The sequence below is a fragment of the Vigna radiata genome, chromosome 5 (genome assembly GCF_000741045.1).
Source record: "Vigna radiata var. radiata cultivar VC1973A chromosome 5, Vradiata_ver6, whole genome shotgun sequence".
Taxonomy (NCBI): domain Eukaryota; kingdom Viridiplantae; phylum Streptophyta; class Magnoliopsida; order Fabales; family Fabaceae; genus Vigna; species Vigna radiata.
Genome location: NC_028355.1, coordinates 9,873,406 through 9,890,199, shown reverse-complemented (window position 1 = coordinate 9,890,199; position 16,794 = coordinate 9,873,406). Strand labels below are relative to the sequence as shown.

At 37.2% G+C, this 16,794-nt stretch overlaps 3 protein-coding genes and 1 pseudogene across 8 annotated transcripts in view; 2 read left to right on the top strand and 2 right to left on the bottom strand.

Annotated features, from left to right (window-relative positions):
- Positions 1 to 158: 158 nt before the first annotated feature.
- Positions 159 to 4,661, bottom strand: LOC111241577 (uncharacterized mitochondrial protein AtMg00810-like). The gene is made up of 2 exons (XM_022780223.1): positions 3,716 to 4,661; positions 159 to 388 (listed from the first exon to the last, which is right to left on the bottom strand). The coding sequence occupies exons 1-2, from the start codon at positions 4,659 to 4,661 to the stop codon at positions 159 to 161; spliced, it is 1,176 nt and encodes a 391-aa protein (XP_022635944.1).
- A 1,173-nt stretch (positions 4,662 to 5,834) lies between these two features.
- On the top strand, positions 5,835 to 7,314 carry LOC106760299 (ras-related protein RABA2a-like). Its single transcript, XM_014643753.1, has 3 exons — positions 5,835 to 5,839; positions 6,382 to 6,447; positions 6,831 to 7,314. Exons 1-3 carry the CDS (start codon positions 5,835 to 5,837, stop codon positions 7,312 to 7,314), a joined length of 555 nt encoding a protein of 184 aa, XP_014499239.1.
- Positions 7,315 to 8,011: 697 nt separating this feature from the next.
- LOC106762836 (RNA pseudouridine synthase 7) overlaps positions 8,012 to 16,794 on the top strand; it is an 18,435-nt gene continuing 9,652 nt past the window's right edge. The window contains exons 1-8 of one of the 6 annotated variants that reach the window (XM_022780585.1): positions 8,015 to 8,222; positions 8,339 to 8,382; positions 8,490 to 8,567; positions 8,887 to 8,987; positions 9,061 to 9,148; positions 9,551 to 9,674; positions 9,886 to 9,938; positions 15,377 to 15,442. In XM_022780585.1, the coding sequence (XP_022636306.1) occupies positions 8,126 to 8,222; positions 8,339 to 8,382; positions 8,490 to 8,567; positions 8,887 to 8,987; positions 9,061 to 9,148; positions 9,551 to 9,674; positions 9,886 to 9,938; positions 15,377 to 15,442 (651 nt within the window). In that variant the 5' untranslated portion in view covers positions 8,015 to 8,125. Of the gene's footprint in view, positions 8,223 to 8,338; positions 8,383 to 8,489; positions 8,568 to 8,886; positions 8,988 to 9,060; positions 9,149 to 9,550; positions 9,675 to 9,855; positions 9,939 to 15,376; positions 15,443 to 16,794 lie in introns of all 6 variants that reach the window. The other 5 variants (XM_022780586.1, XM_022780587.1, XM_014646918.2 and 2 more) reach the window with 5 other exon arrangements.
- On the bottom strand, positions 9,983 to 11,874 carry LOC106760011 (annotated as a pseudogene).

The following is a 16,794-nucleotide window of genomic DNA, read 5'->3' as shown; positions in this document are numbered from 1 at the left end:
TCTTGTCCATTTCTTCAAAACTAGCCTCACACTGCTTTGTCCACAGAAATGGCTGGTCCTTTCGAGTCAAATGAGTCAAAGGACCCATCATCTTGGAGAATCCCTAATAACGTTTGGTTGTAACTTGTTAAACCAACAAAACTTCCCACTTCCTTCACCTATGTAGAGCGCTCCCATTTCAACACCGCCTCAACCTTAGCTGGATCAAGTGAGATTCCTTGAGCAAAAATCACATGGCCAAGAAATTGTACTTCATCTAACAAAAACTCGCACTTTGACCGCTTTCCAAACAACTGATGTTCCCTTCGAATCTCAACCACTATCCTTAGATGACCAGCATGTTCTTCTCGACTCTTCGAGTATATTAGAATGTCATCAATGTTTACAACTGCATACTTATCCAAACAAGAACAGAAATGTGATTCATGTAATCCATGAATATTGTTGGAGCATTCATCACACCAAAAGGCATCACAACATATTCGCAATGCCCGTAGCGTAAGCAAAATGTTGTCTTCTATACATCGTAAGGCTTAACAATGCCTGCGTCCACTGTCCTTCCAATCAACCTTAGATTGAAAGCCAATGCACTATAAAGTTTTGAGTTTTTACAACAAGGTTTTACAAAGAACACCTCTCAAATGTAACCACCTCTCTAACTCACCAATCTAATATAGTCAACAACAAAATCCTGTAGAAAGAATAATCCTCTTCCCTGTAGTCACCCCTTTGAGACCCTTCTCAAAGTCACAACAACACCAAGTTCTTCTTCCTAGCCACACACACAAAGAATACCGAAATCCAAGATTGCAAAAACAAAGTCTGATAAGGTAAGAATACACCTTAGTTGTGTAGTAGTTGATCAGCCAATAAACCTTCAATTCTATCCTTCAAGAATCCTTCAAGAATATCAACTTTTTTGTATCTTGACTCTTGGACCAACTCAGCACACCTGCAGTTCTTTTCTTGACACTTTAATATCAAATATAAAAGTTCAGAATGATCAAAAAGTTCTCAATGTAGAGTGCAATGCGTCATTATATAAATTTCTCATGTCAGAGGCATTCTAATCGATTACAAAAATAATGTAATCGATTACACTTTAACAGTGTTATATCTGTTGGAAAATAGGTTGGCTTCTTTATTTCACCAAGAGGGGGGGTGAATTGGTGTTGTTTCAAAAACACTTTCTTTTCGCAATCTTGCAATCAAAGTATAAAGCTTTTTGAAATTTCTTGAATTGCAAGTAATCAGAATATGTATGCAGCGGAAATTACGTAGTTGACTGCGTAAAGAATAAATTTGACTAGAATGTAAAAGATAAGGGATAGAGAAATGCAAACATAGATTTTTATACTGGTTCGGCCAACAATGCCTACATCCAGTGTCCTTCTAACCCAGGAAACAAATGCACTATAATGGTTGCGGTTTTTACAACAAGGAATTTATAGAAGACCTCCACGTCAAAAATATAAATCTCCTCTCTAACCCAAAACCAAAATATAGCTGCACAACACAATCAGACTTGCAGCAAGAATCCCCTCTTCTACAATCTGCAACACCACTTTGAACAATCCTCAAAGTGAACTATCCCTCTGTATCACAACAGATCCAATTCCAGTAGTCTTCACAGGATGTCATGCCTACACCATCAATAACATAAGCACCTTCTTGTGCAGATGTTGATCAGTTGGTGAACGCGCAATTGAATCTCCTATTTGAATCTCTTTCAAGAAAGATCACCATCGTCTTCTTGGAGAATTCTTGGAGTAACGAGAAATCTGAAACAAAAATGAAATTGTTAGATCATCAAAAGTCTTATGAACAAACTAGTGTTTAGTCTATTTATAGATTTCTGTTAAACAGTCAGAGTCTCAGTCGAATGTACTACTAATTTAGTCGACTATATTATATAGTTATAACAGTTTAGTCAACATAGTAGCCTATGGTCAACAAATAATAGAACTCGTTTAAAACAGTTGACAAAGTCATCAATGCTCAACTAACTTTTAAAAATATAGTCGTTAGAGTGCAAGAGCATAACAAAATTCCAAAACAAACAACAGATACAGTCGAATATGTAAAATCCAATGTCGACTGTCACAATGTTAAACACTTTGAAATTCTTTGCTTCTAAAAAATGCACATAGCACTGATCCTCAAAATCTGTACAAAGGTTTTAGCATAGTCGAGTCCATTAGTAATGTAGTCGGCTTTACTAGAACTTTGTAGCACAAGAATAAGTTCGTAAAAGTGCTTGTGATTTCTTGCTTTAAAATATGTGCAGTAAAACATATGAAATGATGCATAACACACAACACATTAAAGCATATACACATGTACCAGAAATATATTAATCAATCAACACAAGAACATTAACATAATACATACACATACACATGTTCAACAGATATCACAGTTTAATCAGCATAAGAACATGTAATGCAGCAACAACATGTACTTGTTATTAAGCAATGTGTTGTCATCATAAAAAACTAGATTAATATAGAAATTGTGTTGTCAACAATCTCAACAATCTCCCCCTTTTTGATGATGCACAACCATGATTAATAACCAACCATGTTTGCACACTTTAATACAAAACAGAGTAGTAGTAGAAATTAACTCAGTTAAAACAAATATATACTCTGCATGTAAAACAATCAATCAGCAAAATATATCACACAGAATGAGAAATAATCAGTAATCCTCCCCCTTTCATATTGCATTATAAGATCATAAATTTTCTCCCCCTTTGTGCATTAGCAAAACAGGTTTGCTTATGATACTTTGCTGAAAAATAACCAGAGATACATCAAACAGAATATGCAAGTTTTCAAAATGCAATGATGATCTCCAAATCACATTCAGTCACATGAAAAAAATTGCTCCCCCTGAAATACAGGCATGTGAATGAAAATGTGTAAAGAGTGATACTCCCCCGGTCATTATGCATAAGTAATAAAATCAAATCAGATGCATAATGCAGCATATCATAGATGAAACAATCAGTTTAATCACAGAATTGTATCAAGGATATTATAACACTCAATTCAGATATGCAATGATACAAATTATCAACAATCTCATAATATTATCTTAGATAAGATGATTAACAGTTTATTTTTAGCAGAGATAATAGCAGATATATCAAAATAAACAATCACGAAAAGAAAAACCAAATTCCAGAATTGGAATTGTTAACCCTGTTATATATCAGTTGATTGCTGTAATTCGTCAGTCGAATATATTGTTTTCCGAAGTTGTTGTGTTCCATTTGATAGTTCCAAAGCAATGTTATTCCTGCAAAAACTTCCAAAGATCCTTTCCAGATCAAGCATTTTAGTTATGCAATAAAAAAAATAGTTATGAATAGCAGAAGTCAATGTGTTCAAATGTAATCAAATAAGCATAGTTGACTTCATACATGATGTAGTCGAATCAATCAATCAGGTTATACTACTACCACTCAAAATTCCCAATTCATTTCGAATTATATAAAATCTCTCTTTGTTCAGGGGTTTTGTGAAAATATCAGCCCATTGATGTAAAGTATGGACATACTCAATTTTAATTTCACCCTTTAGGATGTGATCGTGAATAAAATGATGCCTTATTTCAATGTGCTTGGTTTTAGAGTGTAGAATAGGATTTTTTGTCAGATATATAGCACTAATACTATCACATTTTAGGGGAATGTTTTCAAGATTTATACCATAGTCCTCTAATTGACTCTTTATCCAAAGAGATTGAGCACAACAGCTTCCAGCTGCTATGTACTCAGCTTCTGTGGTAGATAAAGCCACACATGCTTGTTTCTTTGAATGCCAAGAAATAAGTGAAGACCCAAGTAAATGACATGTGCCACTAGTGTTTTTTCTATCAAGTTTACAACCTCCAAAGTCAGAATTACTGTAACTGGTTAGAAAAATATTTGTACCACTCGGATACCACAATCCTAGACCTTTGGTACCTTTGAGATATTTCAAAATTCTTTTTACAGCAGTTAAGTGTGATTCTTTAGGAGTAGAGTGAAACCTAGCACATAGACATACACTATGCATTATGTCAGGTCTATTGGCAGTATGATACAATAGAGAACCAATCATACCTCGATAAATTTTCTGATCAACATTCTTTCCATTATCATCAAGATCCAAATAACAATTAGTTGCCATAGGAGTTGCAGCATCTTTGTAGTCCAACATTTTAAACTTTTTCAGGAAGTCATTGCAGTATTTGGATTGATGGATGAATATTTTGTCTTTGGTTTGCTTGACTTGTAGACCAAGAAAGTATGTTAACTCTCCCATCATGGACATTTCGAATTCCTCTTGCATAATCTTTGAAAATTCTTTACACAACATAGGATTAGTTGAACCAAAAATTATATCATCAACATATATTTGAACATATAATTTGTCCTCATTTGAACTCTTTATGAACAGGGTTGAATTAACTTTTCCTCTGGAGAAGCCTTTCCTAACCAGAAATTCACTTAGTCGCTTATACCATGATCTTGGAGCTTGTTTCAATCCATACAAGGCTTTTCTCAGTTTGTAAACATGATTAGGATTTTCAAAATCTTCAAAACCTGGCGGCTGTTCAACATAGACTTCTTCTTTGATATATCCGTTTAAGAAGGCACTTTTAACATCCATCTAATACAACTTGAATTTCATAGTAGATGCAATAACAAGAAGTATTCTAATTGCTTCCAATCTGGCTACAAGCGCATATGTCTCATCATAGTCGATTCCCTTTTCTTGACAGTAGCCTTTTGCAACAAGCCTTGCCTTGTTCTTTATTATTTCGCCAGAATCACCCATTTTATTTCGGAATACCCATTTTGTGCCTATTACTTGCAACTCAGGTCTTCTTGGTGTGAGTTCCCATACATTATTCCGTTTGAACTTATTTAGCTCTTCTTGCATAGCCATCATCCAATTTTCATCATTCAAAGCTTCCTCTACTTTCTTAGGCTCGATTTTGGATACATACACAACGTTCATACATAATTGATTTAATTGCCTTCTCGTAGATACACCTCTTGACATATCACCAATGACATTTTCTGTGGAAGCATTTCTTGGTACTTTCCATTCTTTAACTTTTGTTTTTGGAGAGTCGACTATCTCATTATCATCTTCCTTGTCGACTTCTTCACTTTTATCTTCTTTGTGAATAGATTCCTCAAACAACTCTTCTTCTTCATTTGAGTTTATATCTTCCTTAGTAGAATCTCTGACTTGTTCAGAGCCATGCTAAACTCATCAAATGCAACATGAGTGGATTCTTCAACATTCATAGTCCTTTTGTTGTAAACACGATAAACTTTGCTGTTTAAGGAGTATCCTATGAAAATCGCCTCATCTGCCTTTGAGTCAAACTTTCCAAGGTTTTCTTTTCCATTATTCAACACAAAACATTTGCTAACAAAGATTCTCAGATGTGCAATGTTTGGTTTTCTTCTTCTCAGTAATTCATATGGAGTGAGCTTCAATATAGACCTTATAATTGTTCTGTTTAGCATATAACATATGGTACTTACAACATCTGCCCAAAAGTATTTTGGCATGTCTCTATCATTTAACATTGATCTTTCCAATTCTTCGAGAGCTCTGTTTTTTCTTTCAACAACTCCATTCTGCTGTGGAGTTCTAGGTGTAGAGAAGTTATGAGTAATTCCCATTTCGGCAAGATAGTCATCAAACTCTTTGTTTTGAAATTCTCCACCGTGATCACTTCTGATAGCTTTAATCTTGAGATCCATCTCGTTTTGAACAACAACAGCAAATCGTTTGAAAACTCTAAGTGTGTCATTTTTGGCTGCAATGAAGTAAGTCCATGTGTACCTCGAATAATAATCAATAATGACTAGTCCGTATGAATTTCCTCCTAGACTCTTTATTCTTGATGGTCAAAACAAATCCATGTGAAGTAACTGTAGATGCTTCGTGGTTGACATTTCACGTTTACTCTTGAAAGGTTGTTTGGTTAACTTCCCTTTTTGACAAGCATCACATAATATGTCAGCTATAAACCGAATCTTAGGTAAACAGTTTACCAGTTTCTTGGATACGAGTTTGTTCAGTTGATTCATGCTGATGTGAGCGAGTCTTTTGTGTCATAGCCAAGCATCTTCTTCTTTAGACATCAGGCACACAACAAATTCAAATGAGTTGTCTGTGAAGTCGATTATGTAGATGTTGTTCACTCTTTTTCCCACGAGCAGTAACTCATTGGTTGTCCCGTTGCTGATCAAACAGTATTTGGGTTCGAAAGTAATCTTTAAGCCTTTGTCACATAGTTGACTAATGGTAAGCAAATTGTCTTTTAACCTTTCAACAAGTAATATATTCTTAATTTCATAAGATGAAGGAGTTTTTATTTTACCTATACCGACGATTCTCCCTTTGGTGCTATCACCATACGTGACATGACCAGTGGCTTTATAAGAAATATCTAAAAACTTTGTAGGATCTCTAGTCATGTGTCTCGAACTTTATAAGAAATATCAGTAGGTGCACTATCTCAATTTAGAAGATTCAAATTAAAACTGAGTGTCTTAGGTCCAGAATGACAATGTCATGCAAAGAAGTAACCTTTAAAATTTAATGGGGACCAATTTTTTGTGTTCTATGGTTATGCTGATTATCTGCCAATTATCAAGTTGAAATTTCAATTCCTTTATTTGCGCTTGATTTTTTCTCTTGGACAGAAAAACAAGAAAACCCAGTAAGATGAAATGTGATATAATATGGAACAACTACATGAGGAGAGGAGACCCATACTTTCTCATAAAATGATGAGTATTCCAACCGATCAATACCAACCACATTTGAAAATGTCAGCCGATGGCTCAAGGAGCTCAAGGATCATGCCGATGCCAACATCGTCATCATGCTCATCACTAACAAGACAGATATGAAGCATCTCAGAGTTGTTGCCACCGAAGATGCCCAAGGTTATCCTGAGAAGGAAGGTTTCTCTTTCATCGAGACATTTGTTCTTGAAGCTACTAATGTCAAAAAGGCTTTCCAGACCATTCTCTCCGAGATCTACCGCATAATCAGTAAGAAATCACTTTCCTCCACTCCTCACCCTGCATCTTCCACTATTAAAGAAGACAAGACCATCACAGTTCGCGATTCCCAATCCACCACCACAACCACCCCTTGTTGTACTTCCTCCTGCATATGCTGGTTCAGATACAAATTCTGGCTGGTGACAAAATTCGACAAGGTCACCACCCTAGGTCGGAATCCCAATTCGAAATTGACGGTGGAAAGTGATAAAGACGAAGGAGGATGATGAAGACGATGGAGGAATCCAAATCCCTTAACATTTCCAATTAAAAAAATTTCACGTCATATAATATTGCTACGTCATCATTTTAAGTCTGCACCATGTCAGCTAAATTTAACACCATTTGAGAGCACTTAACGATTAGGATAAAATATATTCATTTTTACAAAAAATATAATCTAATTAACTAAGGACCCAACTGAGACTACCCTACAAAAGTGAGAATCAAGTGAGAGTTTAAACCTATTTTTAAAAGATAAAATGGGAAGACCGGAAATTATACGGGTGCTGGAAAAAAAATCGACATGCAAGAACAAACAACCGAATCTATACCTTACTCCAACCAAAAAATATTATAACCAAAGGAGATGCTTACCAAGGCCATTTCTTCCCGCACTTCCATGACTTGCATTCTATAAATTTTGGGATTCTGTATTTAGAATACAATTTTTTATATTATAAAATATAAAATAACAAATGCATTTTAAATTGTATAACCTATGATATAAATATATTTTAAATTGTACATTTTGAAATATTTTTTGTATTTTAAATTATAATATAAAATAACAAATATATTCTAAATTATATATTTTAAAATACAAAATTTATATTTCAGATTAATTAAGTAATCTATAATACAAACTTTTTCGAATATAATTCCTAATTACCTACCAAATTGAAACGACAGGGCATGCAAAGGCGTCCACAAGTCAAAGATGTCGTTTAATATATCGGCCGCAGCGACGTAGTGAACACTGTCGTTTTGGCAGCCAAATTGCAATCTTCTTCTCTCTACGTACAGCGAAGAGGTTAGATGAAGAGAAAGAGAGGAGGCGAGGAGGAGGGCATGGATATCGTGTGGCAGACTCCAGCGAATCCCCCGCACCCGCACGATTACGTCTTTCGAAACGGTAACATCCAATATCTTAGACGTTCTACATATTCCAGTGATAAGGACGAAAAGTTACTACGAACATAGAACGTGACCCTTTTTTTCTTTTTTCTTTCCTTGTTGGAATTTGTGCAGGAATACGATTCGTTAGACCATACTACTTTGAATTCATCGCTCATGTATATTTGTTTTGTTTTCCTTTCAATTTTTTATTATTTAAGAATCTCTCTTCTACATGTTGTAAAACCCCTATTAAACCCTAGAAATGGTCTATTTGTTGTTGCAGGTTAAAAATCGGTGGGCGGGGAAAACCATTGTAGACTTATTTGCTGAGGAGTTTAAAGGTCGGCCTTATGATTATTATGTAAGAATTACGCCTTCTCATTTATGTTTGATTTTGATGATTTGTGTAATCGTAAGTTTGGTTTTTTAAGTAGTTATAATTTATATCAAACCTTTCATTATAATTCAATACGCAACAAGAATGTCACGTTAAGGGAGTGAAATTTGCTCTGGTTCCTGATAGGTGTGGTACCCTTGTTGAGTCATCTGACAGTTACCTCGAATTTATAATAAACATTTGATTTTATAATAAATATGTTTGATTTTATATTTGACTTCATACTCCACTTGATGTTGCCCCAGAGTTTTAGTCATTTGACTGTTTGTGTTTAACATTATAGGTTAGTGCAGTGAAATGTGGAAGGATTCAAGTAGATGGTGAGATTGTATCAGTTTCATACGTAGTTAAACCGTCTCAAAAGATAAGCCATTTCTTACACAGGTTGGGTTTTAAACTTTATGCTTTCATTCTGTGGATTTAGTAAACCTTGCAACTGATGCCACTGAGGTTTCAGGCATGAACCACCTGTGATGGCTTGTGATGTTGTTATTCTTCAAAAAGAACCAGATGTGCTAACTATTTGTAAGCCAGCATCTGTTCCTGTAAGTATGCATTAACAAATGGGTTAGTGCAGTGCCTATGTGTAAAACTGTGATAACTCATGTGAAGTAAAATAATTATGAAGAGAATAAGTTCTTTTATGAATTAATTTTCCTTGACGTTCAAGTTGTTTGGTGAAGAAAAATTAAGGATTTTAGATAATATTTCTAACACCTGTTTATATAGAGCTATTTGTGATTGAAACGTAGATCATAATTCAAATGGTATGTTAAACGCAATGAAAAAAACTGATTCCTTTATATCATTTAAATTATTTCCTTTGGTTCTACAAAAGGAAGTCAGGAATTTTAGTGAATTCTGTATTAGATACCTATGTAATGGTGATATACTTATTGATGGTAATTTGCTCTATATTTCGTATAGGCTAAAGCTGTGAATTTTAGCTGTTACGTAGGTACACCCATGCGGTCAATATCGGAAGAACACTGTTGTTGGCATTCTTCAAGCTGAGCATGGCCTGGCACCTCTATTTCGTATCCAAAAATGCATTCTGGAGAAGAGATAAATGTCATTTGCTGATATGGTTTAACATTTCCAATTAGCATAAAATGTAGCTTCTTTCTTGCCCTTAATATTTTTTCACACCTTATCAAGCCTCGGTGGTGTCTCCTGTCTCCATTTTGTGCTTGCATTTTCCCTTTATTTTTCAAAGTTGATTTGCAATTTTACCTTGACATGATCATCTCAGCTATTCATCGTCTGGATCGCCTTGTCTCAGGGCTTCTTATTTTGGCGAGAAATGCTGCAAAAGCTGACATCTTTAGGCAACAGGTGAGTTTAGGAAGTGACGTTCTTTTGCTATTAAAATATTTTCTTCTTAGAGAATATTTAATTTCTAATATTAAATAAAAGGTTAAACTGTTTGATTTTAATATTTACATGACATCCAATGGGCAACTTTGTTCCTTTATTGGGCCAAGGCAGTCAAAATTGACATTATGGTTGGAATCGTGAGGGACTCTCTAAATCGTGAATTGTAGGATCATAATACATATTGTAGATCCTACTCCTACATAGATATGAGAGATGTACTCTACAAACAATATGAATAATTAAAAAAATATTTAGTCACAAGGTCACACTTGAAAATACTTAATTAAACTTAAGTTCATCATAAGCCATAAAAAAAGAAAGCATGCCAATTAAGTCATAACTAATGACTGACAAACAAAACAACTTAAATACATAATTAGGTAAGCCTAAGTAGCCTATACAAAATACCAAATCATCAAATACCAACCACCAAGTCCAAGACAGAGAACACCTAGATGGCTATCACCTAAACAATAACTGATAGGTTCCTGGATTGGAAACCTATCTACAATGCATTCACCCACACGTATACACCAGAAAAAGAGTATAATATGCATATTCTCTATTTAATATAGCCATTGCACAATTGTAACAACCTCCAAGAGAGCCAAATTCTCTCTCCACAGGGTAAACATGATCTTGTCTACACAGTATATCAATTCAAAACGTAAGTATCACTCAGATACATTAGCTCTTATATAGGAGCTTTATTTCCCACCCAATACTAACAATACGGTTATAACTGCTTAACGACTCTTCCCTTCTTTATTCCCTTTTCTCTTCCTTAAATAAACTCTCTATTCCCTATCATTACCCACTGCTTGATGTGCAACCTTGTCCTCAAGGTTGAAGTTTGGGAATAGTTAGCACATCTGGCCATGTTTGCTCTTTCCTTCCACATTCCTGCCATTCAACATATATCTGCGGTACTTCCTCCGTCTCGGATTTCCACTTCTTCCTCTAAGTTCAGGACTCAAACTCTTGCGTTTCCTACGACGACTCTCATGATGGTGGTCCCTGTCATTGTACTTTCTGCTATGATTACGATGGGATCGCTCATCATGGCTGCGATGCTTGTAAGGACTCTTGGTTCTGCTGTTCCTTCTATGGTGCTTCCCAAATAATTGGTGTCTTAAATCCCGGCTAATTCTTTTCAAATGCATGAAGTTGCAGCCACGACGGTTGCAAGTATTCTCCTTGTACTGCCTGTAAGTAACTACTTGAAAATCCGTCACTGGCGAGAAGTCCAGGATAACTGGCCTACTGCACAAAACTGTCCAGTGAGGTTCATGACAGCATTTGCAGCATGCTCCTCCTCTCTGAATGTAACGTGTAGGTTGCCCTCCATGTGGTTGGCGAGGTTGTCGCAAACATTAGGCTTTCGATTTCTCGTACTTGGAGAGCACCTCAAAGATATCCTCATAGAACTCCTCGAAGTGGTCCTGGATCTGGCGGGGGTCAATGGGGTTGCCGTGGGCATTGACGTCGGGGCTTATCATGTCGGAGCGCTGGTACATGTTGGAGAGCATAATGGTCGGACTTATGCTCGACTTCCAATGGAGGAAAGAGCACCGATCATTATGCCTACACGCGTCGATCTTGAAGTAGAATGGGCAATTCGCCGTGACCGTCCACGTCCTGAACATCAATGGCAAGTGCTCCGTCGTTGCCACCACGACAAGGCTCACATGTGGTTTTACTTCTTCTCTTTGCTGCTTTCTAGGGTTTTCAATTTCTTCCTTTCCCAAAGTCCAACCCAGAGTCACTGCTTCCACCGCTTTCATTTTCATGAAAGTTTTCGGTTCCACTATTTTTTGTGCCCAAGTGGAGTCCCCTTTTATCATTATCACCTTCTCTCCCTGCTTATAAACCATTTTTAATTCTCCCTAATTAATGGTTACCTCCCCTAATTTAGCCAACCATTCCATCCCAAAAATTAAGTCCACTTCTCCTAATTCAATCAAATAAAATTGCTCCATCACCTTTATTTCACCTATATTTACTGGAACTTCCTGCAACATCCTCTCATATTTTTTTTTTCTACTATCTCCCAAACTTACCCTATATGGTGGGGTATCTTCTACTAGTAAACCCAACTCCTTCACAAACCTTGTTGCTATAAAATTGTGGCTAGTGCCACTGTCAATGAGGATCATCACCCTCTTTCCCCGGACCCACCCCTGTAGCTTCATGGTTTTGTGCAGAGTAAGTCCACTAAACGGAAAATGACGACAACTTCATGCGTTTCGGCTCAGCATCTTTCCCACCTTCTTCCTCTTCGTCATCGTCGATTTCGTCTTCACCCATGATCACCACTCGTAAGCTTCTTTTTGGGCAACGATGTCCTGGAGTGTAGTGGCCACCACAATGGAAGCATAACCCCTCTTCCCTCCTCCTAACGTACTCGGGGTAAGGTAGATTCCTTACTCCTCTTCCACGGCCATCGCTCACAGTGCTACTTCCAGCTCGGGATGTTGTCGTTCCCTGGGGAACTTCTCTTTGAGTCGCTGCCGTATTCTCTGCTACCTCCGATCGTCCCGAACTTGGTTTGAACGGTTCCGATCTTGCTACGGTGCCAGTCCCACCTTGATATCGCCCCCACGACTGGCCGCTTTTGGCTCCAGTCCCTCTTGTCGTACTCACGCCTCGACTCGCCTCCTCCACGTCTCGCGCGACCTCCATCGCGGTCACTAAATCCCAGGGATTATGCGGACGAATCCAACTTCTGACTTCCCCTTTTAGACCCATGAAAAAATATCCCAAGAGCTGATCCTTCAACACGTCCTTCGTCTGTGCCACTAACATTTCGAAGTCCTGGATGTACTCATTGACGGTGCTGTTCTGCTTGACCGCAACTAGCCTCTCAAACATTATTCCTCTGTCACGACCTCCAAACCTCTTTATTAGAGCTTCCTGCAAACCTTCCCATGTTGGCGCCTGTGTTTTTTCTTTCTAGAAGCGGTACAAGTAACTTGCGCTCCCTTCCATGAAGATGTACACCAGTCGGAGCTTTTCCTTCTCCGTCACCTTCTGGATCAATTCCTTCAAAGGTTGGTAATTCGATCCTCTTCACCCAGTTTGGTTGCGCGCCACTTGTATCTTCTTCGTCATCTTCTCTCCGTCCTCCTCTAATTCTATTCACCGAATCCTAACTTCCCTCCCGATGGCTCTCAGCATTTCATCCTCGTTCTCCAAACATTCGCATGAATTCTCTAAGTTCTTGCCATAAGCCCATTGTCTTTGCCTTTAGGCCCTCCATTATCCTCTCCATCGCCTCCATTCGCCCCTCCAACACATTTATCCTTCCCTCCATCCTTCCTTCTAGTGCATTTAGTTTTCCCTCCATCTCACTCATGTCTCTCGCTGATCCGGTAGGTCGGATCAAAATGATAGGTTCCTGGATTGGAAACCTATCTACAATGCACTCACCCACACGTATACATCAGAAAAAGAGTATAATCTGTATATTCTCTATTCAGTATAGCCACTACACAGTTGTACCAACTTCCAAGAGAGCCAAATTCTCTCTCCATAGGATAAACGTGATTTTGTCTACACAGTATATCTAATCAAAACGTAAGTGTCACTCAGATACATTAGCTCTTATATAGGAGCTTTATTTCCCACCCAATACTAACAATACGGTTATAACTGCCTAATGTCTCTTCCCTTCTTTATTCCCTTTTCTCTTCCTTACATAAACTTTCTATTCCCTATCAATAACCATCTAATATGAATCTTTCAAATTAAAATAAAAGTTGAAGGGATCTTCATTAGCTCCATCTCCTTCATGAAGCACATCAATAAAAACATCCTCCTCCTTTAGAAGTGGGATTGCAATAACATTGTCCTCTTGCCCTTTGGCAAATTGCTCTAATAACTGCTGCAATCTCCTTACCACCAAAATTGGCTCTATCATCGCTTTGATGACAATTCACACCTACCATTTGTGCCTCTGATGTCATGAAAAACCCCTTGACAACTTGCTTCTTCCCAGCAAACTTTGAAATGCAGAGAAAGGAATTCCTCCAACTTGTTCTCCTCATATTTCAACCCATTGATTGTTGTGCTTAAAACACATGACTTGTGTGGGCCAATCTACGCACATCTCTCCCACTGAATTCAACTAAGTCATTCCTAAAAGAATGTCAATGCCATCAAGATCAAAAACCATAGCATCAATCTCCACCCTCAAATCAGCAATTTGTATCCTCACTCCTTTACACTGTCCTTGAGTTTTGGCCTTGAAACCACCCCCCAACTTGATATGCAAAGGAATGGTCTCGTCGACCATCATCCCCATAGCTTTCACCAATTTATGGGAGATAAAATTGAGTCGCCCCACTATCCACCAACAGCAATATCGGTACCCCTTGTACCTTCCCCCTCAACTTCATGGTTGTTCTAACTTCTCTAAGCCTCGTCATTGACAATCCCATTGAACTCATAACATTTAGCTCAACCACTTCCTCTCCCTCATCTTCTTCGCCATTCATCACTTGGATCTCTACTTCCTCAAACTCATCATCCTCAATCATCATAATGCAAAGTTGGCTGTCTGGGCACTGGTGTTTAGGATGGAAGGGACCCCCACATTTGTAACATAGTCCTTTCTTTTGACGTTCAACAAACTGTTGTAAGGACATATGGCGTTTGCCTTTGTCTCTAGGACAAGTTGCCTCTTCTCATTTTTTATTTAATCTTTTGGACCCAAATTGGTTATCCCTTTTGCTGGCCCTCTTTTGTTCCTTTCACATAGACCCTATCAATATTTTGAACATTATGGGTTTGACCCATAGTTTGTGACCGATGACCCAAAAGCCCTTGGGAACGAAAATTAGAAAATCCACCACCTGACCCACGTGAACCCCCAAAACAAGAATCGGTCTCATAGGACCCTTAATAAGGATCATATGGTGGGAAGTGCATATCCGCTTGTTACTCAGCAAGGAAAAATTATAGAAGGAATAGATAGGCCCAAAATATGGAATGTGTATGTAAGAAGAAAGAAAGTGGGGTTAGGAAAAGAAATAGGGAGAAGCTAGTTAGGATGGGGGAATGACGTGTCAAGAATCTAGGGATGGGGGAATTCTGTTATAAGAGAGAGTAGGAAGAGTGTGAAGGGGAAAAAAGGTTGAGTTGGTTAGGAGGAGAGTAATTCTCTGGAGGAGTCTAGGACTCTGGTTTTACATGTGGCTGTAAAGCTTTCGGCTCTGTCATCTTTTCACTGCATAATACTTGAATAATATACCTGTGATATTCACTGTTATTGTTGGGTTTCTATATATCAATGTCTTGACATGCTTGTAACACATAATTTATTCTGTTGTGTATAATGACTATATCTGTAATAGAAATTTTTTATACATTATAACTATAGAGTTTAATTGTTACAGATAGAAGCTGGTTTAGTCCACAAACAGTATATAGCAAAAGTAGTTGGAGAATTTCCTGAGAATGAGGTATTTTATATGGTCTGGATAAGATGTGTTACATATACCGTACTTTGTATTTATTACTTTCTGCATCCTATTTTGATAGACCTTGAAGGTCTTGGCATTGGAATTACTAAATGCTATTGCTATATTATAATATTGTAAAGCTTATTATGTTATTTCCGAACACATCCTCTTTCTTGCATATTAATTAGGTTATCATCTAATATTTTCCTTTTCTCACATCATAATAATGGTTAAGGATATAAATACGAATAAATAATATTTAATGCTTCATTGATAGAATGATTTTCAAAATGGAACATTCTGTTTTGCTAAAATATCAAATAAATGAAACATAGGGAATATGTTGAAGACAAACCCTGCAACTGTTTCATATATGCTAAAGATATAATTTCCTTCTTCCATTGGTTAGCATAGTTTGGTATAATTAGAGGGTGAACCTTGTAATTTCTCTCTCATGATCCTAAAAACAGTCTCTATGTATGTGGGAGAAGGCATATTCAGCATTTCTCCCCAAACTCCTACCTGGTCAGGGCCTGGTGCACTAGGGCTTCCTAAAGAACTAGATTCACATTTGCAGAACAAGATGGGAAGTATCCTCTTTCTAGTCAGTTGGTGTTTGGAATGTTAGATTCACAGTCAAAAACTAAAGGAAAAGTAACTAAAAGCTAGAGTCTAGCTTATCTACACAAGTGTTAACAAAATTTGCACATTTTCTACCATGTACTTCATTTGATTTTAAGATATTGAGGCATGCTAGTTTCCGTTCCTGCTTCTTGGGTTTCTGACAGTTTTTCAAATTGCAAATCAATAACAATTATAAATAATGAGAAAAACTATATATTTTAATTAGATCCAAGTATTTTCAGGACAGTTCCAAAAAGATACATAAAATGAACTGGGAATATTAGTTTGCAATCAATTTAGAAGAACTTTCTTAACTTTACCCGTAAATGCTTTCAAAATTTTTCAAATGGTAGTATTAATGATACAGACCCAAATCTTATTGGGCTCAATGAACCTTTGATCCAAGAAGAAACAGCCAAGCATAGGTGGGGCAGAGTATATGAGAGGAAAAAGAGTAGGAAAGGTGACGTGGCATAGTCGAGGGGAATAGGTTGGTTAGAAGAGAGAGAAATGGGTGTGGTTGTTTAAAAAGAGAATCTGGAAGAAAGTTTTGGGGGGACGGTTAGTTGTTATTTTCGTAGAGAGGGAGCCATTCTTGGTTTCTCTGAGGAGCTTGGCTCTGGGCAGTGAGTTATTCATATCTTACTGTTTTACTGGTTTTGCAGAGAATAAAATACACTCATATTCAGTCTTCATTTGATTTCTTTCTGTGCTTTTAATCCTTATCA

Bases quoted from the DNA above. Each gene is read 5' to 3' on its own strand.
- LOC111241577 (XM_022780223.1), bottom strand. From the start codon at position 4,661: ATGGATGTTAAAAGTGCCTTCTTAAACGGATATATCAAAGAAGAAGTC. The intron at 389-3,715 runs GTATAAATCTTG...ATAAGTATGCAG, and splicing joins GAGTCAATTAGAGGACTATG to TTGTAAACATTGATGACATT.
- LOC106760299 (XM_014643753.1), top strand. The intron at 6,448-6,830 runs TGGCTTTATAAG...CAACCGATCAAT, and splicing joins ACCATACGTGACATGACCAG to ACCAACCACATTTGAAAATG.